The sequence below is a fragment of the Calidris pugnax genome, unplaced genomic scaffold (assembly GCF_001431845.1).
Source record: "Calidris pugnax isolate Ruff unplaced genomic scaffold, ASM143184v1 scaffold20, whole genome shotgun sequence".
In the NCBI taxonomy this organism is placed as follows: domain Eukaryota; kingdom Metazoa; phylum Chordata; class Aves; order Charadriiformes; family Scolopacidae; genus Calidris; species Calidris pugnax.
In genome coordinates this window covers 32197991-32214779 of record NW_015094510.1, presented here as the reverse complement: position 1 = coordinate 32214779, position 16789 = coordinate 32197991, and the positions used below count along the sequence as shown (strand labels likewise).

At 38.0% G+C, this 16789-nt stretch overlaps 1 protein-coding gene across 3 annotated transcripts in view; it reads left to right on the top strand.

The window, feature by feature from the left end:
• Nucleotides 1-16789, top strand: part of CNTN5 (contactin 5) — a 680570-nt gene that overhangs the window by 413907 nt on the left and 249874 nt on the right. For all 3 annotated transcript variants that reach the window (XM_014966120.1, XM_014966118.1, XM_014966119.1), the window contains exons 4-5: nucleotides 1775-1990; nucleotides 14605-14728. In XM_014966120.1, the coding sequence (XP_014821606.1) occupies nucleotides 1775-1990; nucleotides 14605-14728 (340 nt within the window). The remainder of the gene's footprint in view (nucleotides 1-1774; nucleotides 1991-14604; nucleotides 14729-16789) is intronic.

The following is a 16789-nucleotide window of genomic DNA, read 5'->3' as shown; positions in this document are numbered from 1 at the left end:
TCTGTGACACCACATTTTTTAATTTAGCATTTTCTTTCTGCTTCCTTGTCCCTCTCCCATGGATTACAGGTCATTTGTTCACCTTGGGTTAAAAGCAGAAGGACATGTGTGTATATAAAAGACAGAGAGATGTTGTGTCTTTTCAAAACGAGAGTCCTTTGCGTGGTGCCTTGCATCCTTGTTACCAGCTACGAGCTGGCCACATCCCACCTCCATGTGAGAAAAACAGGACTGCATCCCAATTTGCCTATTTCCGGATTTCCTGCAGAGTTTCCAGGGAGGGCATCAGCACCTCTGGGGATATCAGAGGATGTGAGCTGTGAGGATTTGAGGATCTCCACAGTGTCCAATGCCCACTTACGGTAGCACTAATTAGCTATCCTGCCACCAGAACTGCTACGTTCGCCAACAAGCATTTCAATCCTCTGATTGTGTTAGAGACTATGTTAGAGACAGTTTTGTCCCTTTCCTTTATGTCTATACTCCCCAGGGAACATCTTCCTTCTCTGTTCACAAGGAAGATGTCAAATCTGCATTAGAGATTTACTGTGATAAGTTTAAACATGGACATTTCTACTGCAGCTCGTTTGCCTGAAGTCATTTATATTTGTATAGGCACAAATATATTTGTTCATAAGATAAATTAACATTTGGTGAGACCAAAATCAGTTAAAAATACAAAAATTTCTTCAAGAAACCTCGATGACCTTGAGATTCTGATCTCAGAGAAGTCAAAATGAAAATAAGTTATTTTATGGGGATATATTTTAATATGATTTTTTTTTAATATTTTCCTGGAAATGGAAATATTTTATTTCTTCCTTATGTCAAAATTTTACTTTAAAAGAACTAAAATACATTAATATTGCAAACTGTTAAAAGAATGTACTGAAGGACAATCAAAGATATTTTTTGTGAAATCACATTTATATTCTAGTGATAAAGTTTCAAGAGGTCCTATAAGATGTATTTTCAGACTACATTTTAATTTATTATGATGATGATTTATTTCCCCTGTCTTTGAGAGCCAGGAAATACAATATTATGTATATGATATACAAAACATTATGATGCACAATAAAGTAGATGGTTTATGAGACCAGGGTGAAAAACAAGCTAATGCAGAGTTCTCTTTATTTGTGCTTTTGCCATCTGATTGCAAAAAACTTGTATTTACATCCAGATTTTAAATGAGATATGGGATCCTCAAATAATGTGTATTTAAAGTTTGCATAGATTAAAATGTTAATTTTAAAATACTGGTCATCTGCTTTTGTCAAATTCCAGCTTTTTCTAAAAGATAGAAGAGGTGTATTTTTAACATCTGATCAGAAACAATAAATACTGTACTGAAAAGACATTTCCCTAAAGCTGAAAAACTCTAAGCATTCACTGTCACAAACTTCATAAAGTAAAATAGATATTTCTCTAATTTTAAACCATTTGAAACATAAAATAGTCCAGACTATATTTACACTTAGGATGTTTTTCCAAAAGCTCTCCAGCACTGAAAACTCATATTACCATAAATAAGAAATTTAATAACCACATGATTTTTCTATTGTGTTGAAACTATAGGGGAATTTTCTGACTTAGAGCTCTATGCTGCTTCCCACTTCTGTCTAGAAGCTGAGTCCCTTGTGGAGTTTGGGGTGTCTCTGATGCTCCTTTAATAGATAAAACATTTCTACTTTTCTGAAGTATAACTAATCATTCTTTTGAAAAGTGATAGATTTTAACTTTATTTAGTGTTCACTTCTTGGGTTTTTTTCAGAATATTCAGAAGCTGTTCCTGGTCTCCCCACTTCATATGCTGCTATCCTCAGAATCAAATCGGGCAGTTCATCTTTAACCTCATTTAATTCAAAGAGCAGACCACGATTAAGCAGTCCTTCATTAGGAAGTGTATCTTCACCAGGCTGGAGAGGAGCTTCACATTATCACTCCCCAACAAACCTCTACCATTTTTCAGAGGCCTTCAAACACGATGGTAAGTCTAGTTTCCCTCTGAATTTTTGAAACATTTTTCAAAAGCAGGATATTTTTATCAACTTACTTCAGTATTTCTCAGACATAATTTTGGATTTTATTAAACTTCCCAAAGTAGAAATAGGTCTCTCCCTTTACATTCTTCAGATTAGCTTTAAAGTCCTCAATTGAAACAATTTTTTGAAGATTCCTACGCAGAATACTTTTATACAGGTTTTGCTACGTGAAAATAGCAAACCAGTGGTTTGAAATTCCATTACAGCACAATTTCATCCACTTAACTAATGTCTGTATATTTGAAAAGTATATCAGTAAAATGTCAGCCCCTCTTTTATATATTTTTTTCTCTTTGGAATTTTTCTGATTCAATCATGAATGATAGGTAAATTAAATATATATAGTAAATCTTATAAAACTACTTTTTCTATAAATTATCTGCTCTGTGTAGTCAACTCTGTCATGCATGCACACATGGATAGACACCATGATATGGTGTCATTTACCTTTAGATGCAATAATTCATAGTAACAACATGCATTTTCTCATATTTGGTTATATTTTAAAAAGCCACATTTCTGACACCATTTCTTTAGTGATAATATTTATCTGAATTACATTCAAAGAAAGGTAGAAAGAAAAACAGAAAGAAAAGAAGGAAGGAACAAGAGGGAGGGAGGAAGAAGTTAGAGGATATTTGAACATAGTAGTCTAAGGAAGTAACCGGAGATACCTCGCAGTTCAACAATGGCTGTGATTACAGGACTACTACCTCTCTCCTTAAGTCTTGCTCCCACCCCTCCCCCAGGAAAGTACCTTGTATGTGTTGAAAGCTAATGCTGTATGCATGTGCTTTTATGAAGAGAAAGGGCTCAGATACAAGCATAAATATGTCACATGAATTAAGGTTGATCTAGCATACCAAATGCAGATAAATTCTGTTTGATAGCGTTTCTGGAACTGGAACAGGTTTCTACATGTGTCCTTCCTCTGTAATACTCTTTGTAAGTACTGACTAGACTAAACTCAGTTATTGCGCATGCACCAGACACTGATAAATCCTCCCAAGCAACCTGATATGTGCAGGTAAAAATCAAAGTTCAGGATAAGAACCAGAGTGTATTACCCTCATCTTCAACAGCATGAATGTCTAGAGACTGTAGGAGAAGAAATTGGCAGCTGCAAGTCAATAGAGTAGAGACATGTTGAATAATATAGTACAAGCTGGAACTATAAAGCATCTTTTCCCTGATTGACCCTGCTTTTTCCATCATTTTTTCTTTAGGGAAAAAAAAAAGCTGGCAAAAAGGCAGCTTACTACATTCAAATTTGATGTGAATTTTGACTTATTTAAATCCTAACTTTGAGAGGGCTGAGAAAATTTTATACCCATCTCATTCTAAGAAAATGACATATGGGATGAGGATCCTCAGAGTAAGGATTCTAACACCTAAATCCTTGTCACTTCCAGGAGATCTGCTGAGATCATACCTGATATAGGTCAGCAATCATGGCGCTTCTAAAAACATAGGGGCCACATTCCAACTCTGCAGTTGAGCGGCTTCTATTTTGCAGAAGGAAGTGATGAACAACCCACTGGAGACAGAATTTTAAAAAGGCCATAACTGATAAGCCCCAATGAACAGAGCACTTGACTCAGAAGAGAGGGACTTCAGTTCTTTCTTCCAAGGATTGCATAAAACAGTCCTAGGAGAGCTAGTCCACCACTTACTGGTCTTTGTACATTCAGATGTGTAGACAGTTGCACAAACAGGTAAACCTGAGGCACCTGAGCAAGATCTTTAAAGCCTTTACTTATCTGAAGCACCTGCATGGCACAAGCAGAGGTATAACAGGACTTAGAAGACCCGCATACTTCTGGTGTGGCAGGACTGAGGAGTCTGTGGCAGGAGACTGGGTAGGATATTCTGCATCATCCAAGAGGGCAAGAACACATCTATGGGAGCTGAATAGGCAGCTGAATGCAACTTGTTTTCTAACAAGTACAGGCTGCTGTAGCATTTCCTCATTTGTGTGTGGTCATGAGAGACCACTGCTACAAGTGAGAGGACACTAATAAGAGGGGGGAGAAACATATTTTATGTTATTATTATTAAAAATTTGCATAACTCAAATATCTAATATATGACATACACTCAGGACCCGGGTTTGCCATAAGAAAAAACAAAATTCTTTTATTAGCTGCCTAAGTATACAGGTTTTCAAGCGGTTTCTTGATTTCCCAGGAGATGCTCAGAGGCCTGAGGTGACTTTTAATAAAGGTCCTCTTATACTTATTTTATGCCACTTAATTTGCACTCTTAGTTCAGCATGTGTTTCCTGATATTTCAAATTAAAAGAACTATGCTGTAGCTCACTGCTGAATTTAAACTATATGGAATTACTTAGCGTAAACATGCAGTTAAGGCAATGCAGTCCTTTTCTTCAAGCTGTGTATCAACGTGTAAAGTCACGACTAAAGACTGTGCATAGAAAGTGTGAATTATTCATTAAATACTCTTGAAGAATCATAAAACTGCTATGTCTTCTACTTTCCAAAAACTTCTGGAAATGCTGCAGTTAACATAATTGAACTTAACCTTGAATAAAGAATCTTTTTATCCTTCCATCTTTGGTTTGATATCTTTTAGAAGAGAACAAATAGCAGGGTCTAGCTCAGAACTAGAAGTGTTTGAATCAATGAACCTCAAGATGTGCAAAATCTGAATCTAATTTTTGTTCAGGGAGGATTCCTGATTTCACATCATCTGCTAGATTCAGCATTTACCAGTCTGAATTAAAGACACAAACTACTAAAAAAAATTTTTCATTGCTTGAAATTATTGGGCAATAGTCGTTAATGTGGCATGCAATTTAGGTAGTATAAACGAAGTCTAGAACAGATATGGTTTTTTGAGGCCACAGAAGAGAGAACGCATTTTCAAGCCACAGAAAAAATCCTTGTCCTATCTTGTCTAATAAGCAAATAAGAATATATAAGATAAGAAAATAATTTTATCTCCTTTACAGTGTAAACCCAATCATGCATGTACTTTACACTGTTCCAGCATGCAGCATGCTAGAATCAATGTAGATATCTCAAGGCATGTGTATCTACCTGAACTTACCTGTCAAACGGAGAATGTCCTCAAATTCTCTTGACTTTTAAGTTAACTGAAACACAATTTTAAGATTAAATGTATTTTATAAATGCATGTGTGTATAAATATATATATATACATATGTGTACCTGCTTCTATATATGTAAAATAATTATTGTAAATTGCAGCCACCTTTGTTATTAGAATCTGTTACACACACATTTAATCATTGGAATGTATTTTGGTGTGATGAATCAGTGGGCTTTCTCCATTTCAGTATATTAAAAAAAAATTTATATTTTGACAGATTATGAGGAAATTAAAATAATCATTTTTTATTTCTTAGGTGTTAAGTGAAAGGCTACATTATAGAACCTATTTGTAAAATCAATATTAGAACCTAAGTTAATACATTTTTTCTGTGTTTAAGTTGAAAAAAACCTGAGGATTTCTAGCTTTTATTTGAAGAAAGTGATATGTTATCTTTGAAAGTAGGGTGACATCTAAAATATTTTCTGAATATACTGAACAGGTTTGTTTCCATGGTAACAAAGGTTAATCAGAAGATGCTTTAATTTCACCACCTCAAATGCATACAAGTGGCACAAACGGAAAATAAACCAGGAAAGAAAGAAATTCAAAAGCAAGTTTGATAATAAGTAGCACTAAAACATGTTCCACCTTTACCAAAAAGTTTCTTTCACTTTGTAGGACCATTTTTAAATTAAATACTTTTGGTTTATTTTATTAATGACTGATGATATGCACATTTCAGCAACATATGTAGCCTTATCAGTAACTTCTGCAAATTTCTTAATGTATCCTGAACATATTAATACCCAAGACTGACAGATCATTGGGATATTGTTTGGCCCATTACTTGTCAAGTAGGTACTTTTCTGTGTAGAATCTGTCTACAGAATCCAATGTGTGTTTTAGGATGGAAGATCTGTTACTGATCCCTCATTTTAGGCTGCTTTAGAAGTTCTATCATTTTACACTATCTTGTATCTTTTCTTTAGAAAATTCTTCCATCTCCATATGGGTTCTACATTTGAAAAATGGGCAAAAAGAAGTAGAGAGATAAGAAAATGCTGTCCTGTAAAAACTGGTGTTTTTTTCAGTTTTGCTGACTTACTCTGCTTTCAAAGAATTACCATCACCCTTTTTCCAACTGTTATTTGGACAAATTCTGTCAGTGTATCACAATAACAGCTGAAAACAAATGTTTTGTCTGGAGGTCTTTCTAGTCCACCCTCAGAAGGATTAGCAAATCATAAATCTATGATATTTGATGCAAGTGACCAGTACAGTGTAGAATTTGCTACGCCTTTTGCAGACAATTATATTTTTTAAATATTATTTAAGAAAACATTTCAGAGAATGTTATTTCTTTTATACTTTCAAAGTACATCACACAGAATTACCAGATGCTAAAAATAATATTGTCAATGCAGCTTTGATGCAGGTCTTTGGACATGGTTATATTTTCTTCCTGCCCACCTCTGTGTTCCCAGGGTTCCAGGAACTCATTCTTTTTCACAGTGTATTTATTGACCTGGAATTATATCAAGGATGGTTGCAAGAAAGCTGAGTGTTGAGGAATGACACTATTTCAGTTATTAGAGAATTGAAAGTACAGGAAGCTATGTTTTCATCTGCAGTTTGTTCTCATGGTGTTTGCAATGCTCAGCGAGATGAACATCTGATATTTTTTTTATCAGCAACTGGGGGAGAGAATGAAAGTGTCTCTGTATATAAGAGAGAGAAACTACTGTCCAAAGTCCAGGATACACAGATTCCAGTTTCTACTCCTGTGAGAATTTAAATACTTGTCACTAAGAATTCATAGAATCATAGAATCATATGGGGCTGGAAGGGACCGCTGGAGATCATCTAGTCCAACCCCCACGCCAGAGCAGGTCCACCTATAGCAGGTTGCACAGGAACGTGTCCAGGTGGGTTTGAATGTCTCCAGAGAATGAGATGCCACCACCTCTCTGGGCAGCCTATGCCAGTGCTTTACCACTCTCACAGTAAAGAAGTTCCTCCTCATATTTAGGTGGAACTTCTTATACTCAAGTTTGTGCCCATTTCCTCTTGTCCTGTCACTGGGCACCACTGAGAAAAGACCAGCCCCATCCTCCTGACACCCTCCCTTTAAGTATTTGTACGCATTGATTAGATCTCCCATAAGCCTTCTCTTCTCAAGACTAAAAAGACCCAAGTCCCTCAGCTTCTCCTGGTAAGGGCAATGTTCCAGGCCCTTAATCATCTTTGTGGCCCTCATATAGTACAGTATTGCATAAGTGCAAATATGCTGGAAGGTGAACCTTGGAATTCAAACAATATTCAAGTACTGATCCCAAGAAAACTAAAGAATTTAAAAAGAGGGATTTTATTAATATTTGGAAAGTTTTCCATATCCATACCTTTCTGAGAAATGCCAGTTTATATAGTAAATTCTAATGAGAGTGTTTAGTGCTTTTAATTGCATGGATTGAAAAGGGCAACTTAAAGTAGTAAAGGGACTACAAACTAGTTATGTTGCTTGGTTGCAATGAATACCTGTAATCCCAAAACATATATAGCACCGTATATTAAATCAACAGTCTCTTAGCACTTAAATAAGACAGAGAAAACTGGTTGTTTTCATACAAGCCTGTGCGAGGAATAGAAATATTTCTCTTGAGAAATTAAAATAGTAAATTGGAACACACATATACTTAATATATATGTTAAATATTAATCTTTTTTTATGTTCCTGCATAAATTAGAAAGTAAAAATAAGGTGTGGAGTTCAAATCCTCCCACACACACTCACATACACTGTCTTTTTAAAGAGCATGAGTTACTGTTAGAAAAAATATGAGTTCAAACAAACAGTGCTTTTGGATCCCTGAATGGATCAGAAAACATACATGTTTATAAAATCTGTATCCATATATATGTAAATAAATATATCTATATATATACAGAGATATATAAATTAAATATAATAAGGAAATAAGTACAATAAAGAAAAGTCCTAGGAGGTTTCACCAAAAGACCACGCAAAGCATAAAAAAGAGCCTATGGTTCATGAATGAGAAAATTTTATTTCAAGGTCACCTTCAGAGAGAGAGAGTGGGTAGCGCAGAGCCCCCCTTCTCCAGGGCTGTGGGGAGCCTCCAGCAGCCTGTGGGCCCATGGAATGGTGCAGACAAGGGCTGTCTGTCCTTCCTTGTCCCCGAGTCAATGGCTTTATTGAAAGCTGCAGAAATATCTGGCAGAGTGGCTGCAGAGCAAAGGGTCGGGAGTCACCATGCTCTGGTCCTGTCTCTGTCAGGCCCTGGCCCAGCAAAAGGCAGGATCAAAAAACAAGGGAGCAGCCACCCTGGCTCACCGTGGGAAACTCCTGCCCAGGGCTCTGCTAGACTCTTGGTGCCTTAACTTCATTTCAGTGTCCTTGCAGAAGGTGGTGAATCTCTGCCTGTGTGGCTGAGGATGGGAGTGCGCCATGGTCTGGTCCTGCCCTTTTTTGAGCCTTCAGCTCTGCAGGACAAGGGGTAGCAGCCACCATCTGTGTGGCCACAGGCAACCCCTGCCTCTCTGCCCAGGCCTAGCAGCCCTGGCCTCCTGCCCCTGCCATCTTCTTGCCTCTTGTCTCAGCCCTCACTCACCAGTCTCCTTGCCTCCACTCTGAGCTGGCACTGTGCAGGCATCTCTGTGCCCCTCCTGGAGAACCTGTCACCAATCCCTCCATGTGTCATGGCCACCTCCAGCATTTGCCCACTGTGACCCGGCCACCACGTGACCAAGTGCTCCAAAGCTGATGGAAGGCTGAGCTCTTGGCTGCCCAGGGGAAAAGACCTGTCACTCTTCAGCCTTGTTCAAACACAGTGGAATGGACAAATCCCATAACTTAGCTTAGTGTGAATATTGCACTATGGTGGTCTGCTCTGCCTGGGGGTCTCCAACACCCCACCACCTCCCCAGCAGCACTGAGTATTTTTTGGTTTGGAACTGAACACCCTGTACAGATTAAATCATGTGCTTGAAGCTGAGTCTCCAAGGCACTTAAGATGCTCGGGAGCGTCTGGCCTGATCCCAGGAGCCCACTTCAGAGACGTCCCATAGATCCTGTGTCATACACGGCAGCTCTGTGGGCGGGAGGAAATGGGGGTGGAGGAGGGAAGTTGAGCCTGGAAAAAGGCAAGAAAGGCGTTGCTTTAATTTTTGTCTTTGTTTCTCACTACTCAAGTTGATTTTAACTGGAAATAAGTTTTCCCAAGCTGAGCCTGTTTTGCCCATGCCAGTAACTTGTAAGGGATCTCCCTGTCTTTCTCTTGACCCAGGAGCTTTTTCATCCTATTTTGTCCTCCAGTGGAGTGAGTGACCAGCTGGTGGGTGTGTGGTAGCCGCCCAAGGTTAACCTGCCCCAGCATGTACTGTCCTACAGTAATGATGTTTAGAGTGTATGTACTGTAGATATGGGAAGGGGAAGGGGGAGAGAAATGGTGGTCATTTTTGCTTATGAACTCTTTTGCTATATGGTTCTCAAATGGTTGGTGTTTCTAATCCTGTAAAAATTTGAACACATATAAAGCGTGTTTGCTTACATAGAATAGTTCACATGTATAAAGTTGGTCAAGTGGATTTTATTATCAGGCACTTTTTTTCTCTTTTTCCTTGGCAGTCATCCATGGCTACTGTAATCTAAAAATCTAACTCTAATCTTGGTTACTCATGAGATTAGCATAAGGTATCAAAGAACATACTACTACAAGTGTTCATGATCAAAACGTGGTAAGAACCAGAGATTAATTTTTCAAGGAAGACTCTCATCAGAAATAGCAGACTGATGCAGTTGATTAGACCTGGGACTAAACCCCAGAGTTTATTAACCCTGATGTCTTTCCTGAGCACAACTGAACAGTTCTACAGTCTAGTTCATATAAAGGCACATGAAGAATTCTTGTAAATATTAATCAATGTTCTGTTATGCTGTACACTGAAGAAATTGTACATAGGTTTTTGATGGTTTTTAATAGGTGATGAAATACTCCTGAAAGAGAAATTAAGAAATTCCCAGTTGTAATCAGGTGAAATTCACATATTTACCCACTTAAGACTGGAAATCTTCAAGCAGAATGATGTCAAGCTCTTGTAAAGCATTTGCTGCTGTTATTAACGTAGATACAGCTTGGAATTCCCAAATCAAGTAATGCACCAAGATTGGCAATGACACCAAAGTTATTGAAAAATGAACTCTTAACCCATATATACTTTTCAACCATTGAACCTCATTGCCACCTACTTAAAATCTCAAGTACCTAAAACCAGTGATAGAAGAGATTCACCTCTTCCTGAGAAGGCGGAGTAGATCCCATACTGATCATTACATATATATTTTCTCCAAGCACTTCATATTTTTGTCTGCACATTATCCTCTCAGGTGACACGTCTACCTCAGAAACAATATGGGCAGTATAAAGGGTGAGGAAGACACAGTGTTACTCAAGAATGAAAATTAAACAATTTTGACAAGTTGAAAGTTGTGAAACAGTATGATGATTACAGAATTTCCAGGAGAAATTTGAAGTAATTAACCTGAATCTTGAATATCAACAATTTATTTACCATGGAACTGAATATTTTAAATCATAAATCACAATCATGAGATTGTGGTGTTTTAAGTGTCACCATGGAACTGAATATTTTAAATCATAAATTGAGATTGTGGTGTTTTAAGTGTTTCTTTGATATGAAAATTTTAAGAACTGCTAATAAGTAATTGTTATTTAAAATAACAGCTACTAAGTTGGTAAGATGGTAAAAGGCAGCCAGAATTCTATTTAATGTTTTCCTGAGAGTGTAGACTTTTATTCTGCAATATTAGAAATATCTGTATTATGAGTGCCATGCAAATATACTTTTTAAATTTTTTTCTAGGAAGATTGATTAATTGCATAAATTTCGTGTGCCTATTCACATTCCTCAGTTTCCAAGATTTCAGGCTGTGGAGTCACCATTCAGTCCAATTCCCTCCTTAACCCTGACTCCATGACTGACTAGCCTTGCAGTTCTGCAGCCTCACACTATGACTCTCTACATGCCTCACAACCTGGCTTTACTTCCGTTAGGGGCAGGGAAAGAAAGTCTGCATCCCCAAGTCTCACCCCACACGAAACGGTGACACTAGCATAGTGTGTACTCACTTCTGGGAAAAGTTCTCCAATCCTGTAGTTTCAATGTAGCTTTAAACTCCCTGCATAGAAAAGTAAACCTCCAATGATGTTCCAGGTCAATTTTGGAAGAGTCCAGACTTTCTGTTACCTCTACTGGGATGTTAAGTTCTAACTTATCATTGATACAACTACTGAAGTCTTCACAAGGAGGCTTCATTTCATTTGAGCTTTTATTAGCATTATGTATAAGAAAATTAACTTTTTAAGTATACACCAGCCTGTGTTTTAACTGGAAAAAAAATAGTTTTAAAATATTTTTTAAAACATTTAAATGAAATATTTGCATCTGTAGTATGTTTCCTTTGTTGCTTTTGAAATAAAGGAGGCATAGAGCACTTAAGGTTTTCAGTTTCAAGTCTGTCACTAGAGTTTAAATGAAGATAGTATCATTAGGTGGTCTGTTACAATTTCTTGCATATCACATATGACACCCCATTGCGTTTTATTTAATCACCCCTTTATTAAGCCTAATAATTTATAAACATGTAGTCTTGTCTTTTCAGCAAGTGCTTTGATGTCTTCAGAATAGACCTCTTTCTTCAATTATTCTGTTGCAGACAAGATGATCTAACTAAGAATTCATTTAGTCACTTTAGCTACAAACTGATGAACATTCTTATTCATTATCATGTTGCTTCTGAGTCTCCGAATACTCTCTGCTGGTACTCCACACTCCGTCTGAAATGCAGATAAGCAGTTAACTACATCTTTTCATCTTTTACGAACATGCCTTGCATGCACTGAACTTTCTCTGTTACCTTCCTCTTCACTGCAAGCAGAAGTGAAACCTGTTCTTATTCCACATAGCACAAGTACCCATTTGGCTACTACCATTAAGACTGCCAACCTCCTCATAAAGAGTCCAGGTTATTTTTCCAAAAGGAAAGTGCCTATTTACAAATAATACAGGTAGAAAGAACAGCTGTACTGCTAGTGACACCAGCACCTCCCTAGCGTTGCATGTTTTTCTTTTCTTTCCATCAGTTTAGACTGTGACATTTTATCTACAAAGTCACTCCTAGGGAGAAGATAAGTGATTAATCTTCATGAATATGCTCCCTGTCCATATACCTACTAATCTGCATGCAATAAACCTAATTCTAAACCCATTATTTAGTTTTGCATTCATTCATTAATTCTTGGTTTTGCTAGACCCTAGCTTGATGAGAGCTCTGATTATTTACACCTAAATTCATTACTATTTTTCCTGTGCAGTGTAAGAAGCAGGTAACCAAATTATAAGAAAAAATCCATACAAAGTTTTTATACCTATATTTTCCTTTCTTAAAATAAGTTTTGCCCCTATAGCAGCCTCAGCTATAGCGTTCAAAATTTAGTACTGGAGTTATTTTAACTTCAATAATATAAGTATATACTAGAAAACACTTAACTGTGGTTGGAGTTTTTTAAGTAATTATAGAATCATAGAATCATAGAATGGTTTGAGTTGGAAGGGACCTTAAAGATCATCATGTTCCAACCCCCCCTGCCATGGGCAGGGACATCTCCCACTAGAGCAGGTTGCTCAAAGTCCCATCCAGCCTGGTCTTGAACACTTCTGGGGATGGGGCATCCACAACTTCTCTGGGCAACCTGTTCCAGTGTCTCACCACCCTCCATAATGCAGATATCTATCCCAGAAAATATATTTCTGCCAATACATACGAGTGAAGTATTGTACCTAAACACAGATGTAAATATGCAGAACAATTCACACTCCATTACACAGTCCTAAAAAAAGGGCTAATAAACTTGAAAATTATGCTACTAATTGATACTGCTCTTATCTGTTTTTTTTACAAACCGACAGGATGATTTTTGAATCTATTTCAGTAGAAGCATACATACCTGAAAATTTCAAAATCTGCATTTCAATAGCAGTGTAAAAAAGACAAAAAACTAAGTGTGTAATAAGTCTACAGTCACTAAAAAGGAAGGTTGAATAGCAGAAAAGGTTTTCTTGTGGTCTTTTCATTGTATTATAATAATAGCATTGAGAAACCCAAAATGTCACAGAATTTAAGGACATGGAAATTTGTATCTCAGACTGAGCATACTATGACTTATGTTTCTCATCCTTTTTCAGACTCCAAGTCTTTCTTCTCTGTACCAAGACTTGTAGTCCCATGCACCTTTTCTTGTCCACTCAAACTTTCTGAAACCATTAGCAGTATGAAAAAGATTGCCGGTCCCAAAATTGTGAACCCATAACATGGCTGAAGTTGTGGGGACATGGTAGAACAATGAAGTAAATAATTTTTATAAGTCAGTGACCAAAACCAAAAGTCTTCAGGTGCACCTTTCTTACTTCAAGCTGGCATTGATAGGACAAATATATCAGGAGGTTATAAACTGCTTAAGGTTTCACATTGTCCTCAGTACCAATTGGAGAACTTTTATGACGTTGAAACCATAAACATATGAAACCATAAAACTGACAGAGAAAACCCGGCTCCCACATGTTTCATTGCAAGTAGTAGGACAATGTAAGTATTTGCCCTCAGCCAAATTATTAGGCTAGTGCTCTAAATCTTAAGAGCATTATCAGACTAAATTATTCATGAGTTTGGAGCAAGTCTAAGTTGATTAAAATTCCACAGTCATCAGGCGCACAGTGAGCATTTTAGTTATTCAGACCTACATGATCAGGAACCTTTTACTTTTCTGAAGGTTACACTTCCCTCTTCAAAATATGAATGAATTGGAATCATAGATGTAATCTGTGGCTCTATCCAGCTTTTCTTGTTCAGAAATTTAAATTCATATGAAGATATAGATACATGCCAAAATTAGAGAAGACAGTGGAGGAAAATGAAATGTCAGATTTTTTTATATATTATTTAATAGCAGCTACCAGTTGCTGCCATTAATTTTGAGTTATTTTTCTTAGCAACTCCTTGACATAAAGGGGAAAACTGTGTCTTAGTTCTTTGTGAGATACGCTGCTGGAAGCAGCAGGAAAATTTTTGTTTACTTTTCTCTCTATGTTAACTGCTCTTGCTGGCTTAATTCTCTTGAGTTGCTCATTAGACTGCAGCTCAAAATATATCTGATAGGAAAGCCATGTTAAGGCATGATGAATGCTTGTATCATACTATATATTTTATTGTTAATTTAGTAATAGTTTTTCCATATCTCTTTTAAATATTGCTTTTTAATATAACATCTGAAGTAATGTGATATGAACCTCTGGAAAAAAAAAATGATTTTGCATACTTTAATCTCACTTTATAAAAGCTATAATCCACATTAAGATTTCCTAAACTATAACACTTCTATTTCCACAGAAAGTGTTGATTATGGGCCAGTGTTTGTACAAGAGCCAGATGATGTGATTTTTCCAACTGATTCTGAGGAGAAGAAAGTATCTCTGAATTGTCAAGCTCGTGGAAATCCTACTCCCACGTACAGGTACCTGCTTCAGAAATATTTTTTAGTATTATTTTTCAGAATATTAGCCTCTGCAATCCCACTCTGACAGTCAGTGTGCTTTGGAGAAAAATGTAACAGAAATTGTTCCATGACAGAAATGGCTTTCCTGATTGAATCACAGAATCACAGAATCACAGAATCACAGAATCAATCATATGGGGTTGGAGGGGAAAGGGACCTCTGGAGATCATCTAGTCCAACCCCCCCACCAAAATGGGTCCACCTAGAGCATGTTGAACAGGAACTTGTCCAGGTGGGTTTTGAATGTCTCCAGAGACAGAGACTCCACCACCTCTCTGGGCAGCCTATTCCAGTGCTCTGCCACCCTCAAAGTAAAGAAGTTTCTCCTCACGTTTAGCTGGAACTTCTCATACTCAAGTTTGTGCCCATTTCCTCTTGTCCTGTCACTGGGCACCACTGAAAAAGACTGGCTCCATCTTCTTGATATACACCCTTTAAGTATTTATAAGCATTTATTAGATCCCCCCTAAGTCTTCTCCAGACTAAAAAGACCCAAGTCTCTCAGCCTCTCCTCATAGGAGAGATGCTCCTGGCCCCTAATCATCTTTGTAGCCCTTTTCTGTACCCTCTCCAGCAGTTCCCTGTCCTTCTTGAACTGGAGAGCCCAGAACTGGACACAATACTCCAGATGGGACCTCACCAGGGCAGAGGGGCAGGATGACCTCCCTCAACCTGCTGGTCACACTCTTCCTGATGCACTCCAGGATGCCATTGACCTCCTTGGCCACAAGGGCACATTGCTGGCTCATGGTCATCCTATTGTCCACCAGGACTCCTAGGTCTTTCTCCTCAGAGGTTCTCTCTAACAAGTCAGCCTGCAACCTGTACTGGTGCTTGGGAATATTTCTCCCCAGGTGCAGTACCCTACACTTGCCTTTATTGAATTTCATCCGGTTCCTCTCTGCCCAGCTCTCCAGCCTATCCAAGTCTTTCTGTATGGCAGCAAAGCCCTCCATCATGTCAATGATGCCTCCCAGTTTTGTACCGTCAGCAAACTTGCTGAGGGTACGCTCCATCCCTTCGTCCAGGTCATTGATTAATATATTGAAGAGGACTGGACCCAGTACTGACCCCTGGGGGACTCCGCTTGTTACAGACCTCCAAGTAGATTCTGTGCCCCTAATAACAACTCTCTGAGCTCTGCCAGTTTTCATTCCACCTCAATGCCCATTCCTCTAATCTGTACTTCCTAAGCTTATCTATAAGGATGCTGTGGGAGACGGTGTCAAAAGCCTTGCTGAAGTCAAGGTAGACAGCATCCACTGCCCTCCCCTTATCTATCCATCTAGTGATGCCATCATAAAAGGTTATCAGGTTAGTCAGACATGACTTCCCCTTGGTGAATCCATGTTGACTACTACTGATAGCTTTCTTTTCCTCCATATGCTTTGAAATGATGTCCAGAATGAGTTGTTCCATCATCTTTCCAGGGATGGAGGTGAGGCTGACTGGCCTGTAGTTTCCCAGGTCTTCCTTCTTGCCCTTTTTGAAGACTGGGATGACACTGGCTTTCTTCCAGTTCTCAGACACCTTGCCTGTTCTCCAGGACCTTTCAAAGATGATGGAGAGTGGCTCAGCAATGACTTCTGCCAGCTCCCTCAGCATTCGCGGGTGCATACCATATGCTTTTTCTGATTCTGAATAAACAAGAAAGATAACTGGTAGTCATATACTAGACTTCACGTAAGGCACAGCAATATGTGAAGTTTCAAATTATGTTCTCTGTGCATGTCCATGTGGAGGTACTCTTTTTGTCCACGTTTTTGACTTGTGTCTGTATCAGCTGACAAGACCAAAAACTGTAATTGATTTTTATGCTAAACATCTAAAAAGCCACAAAATACTATCCCATTTTATAGGGAAAGCAGTAAAGAGCAGGTACATTAAATGATATGACTATGTAGTACACGATACCATGGCTGAGCTAAATCTGATGTCTTTTCACCCACAAGTCCACAGACTGTTATACCACAGATATCTTCTATACAGACCCACTATGACACACCTTTGAGTCTGAGA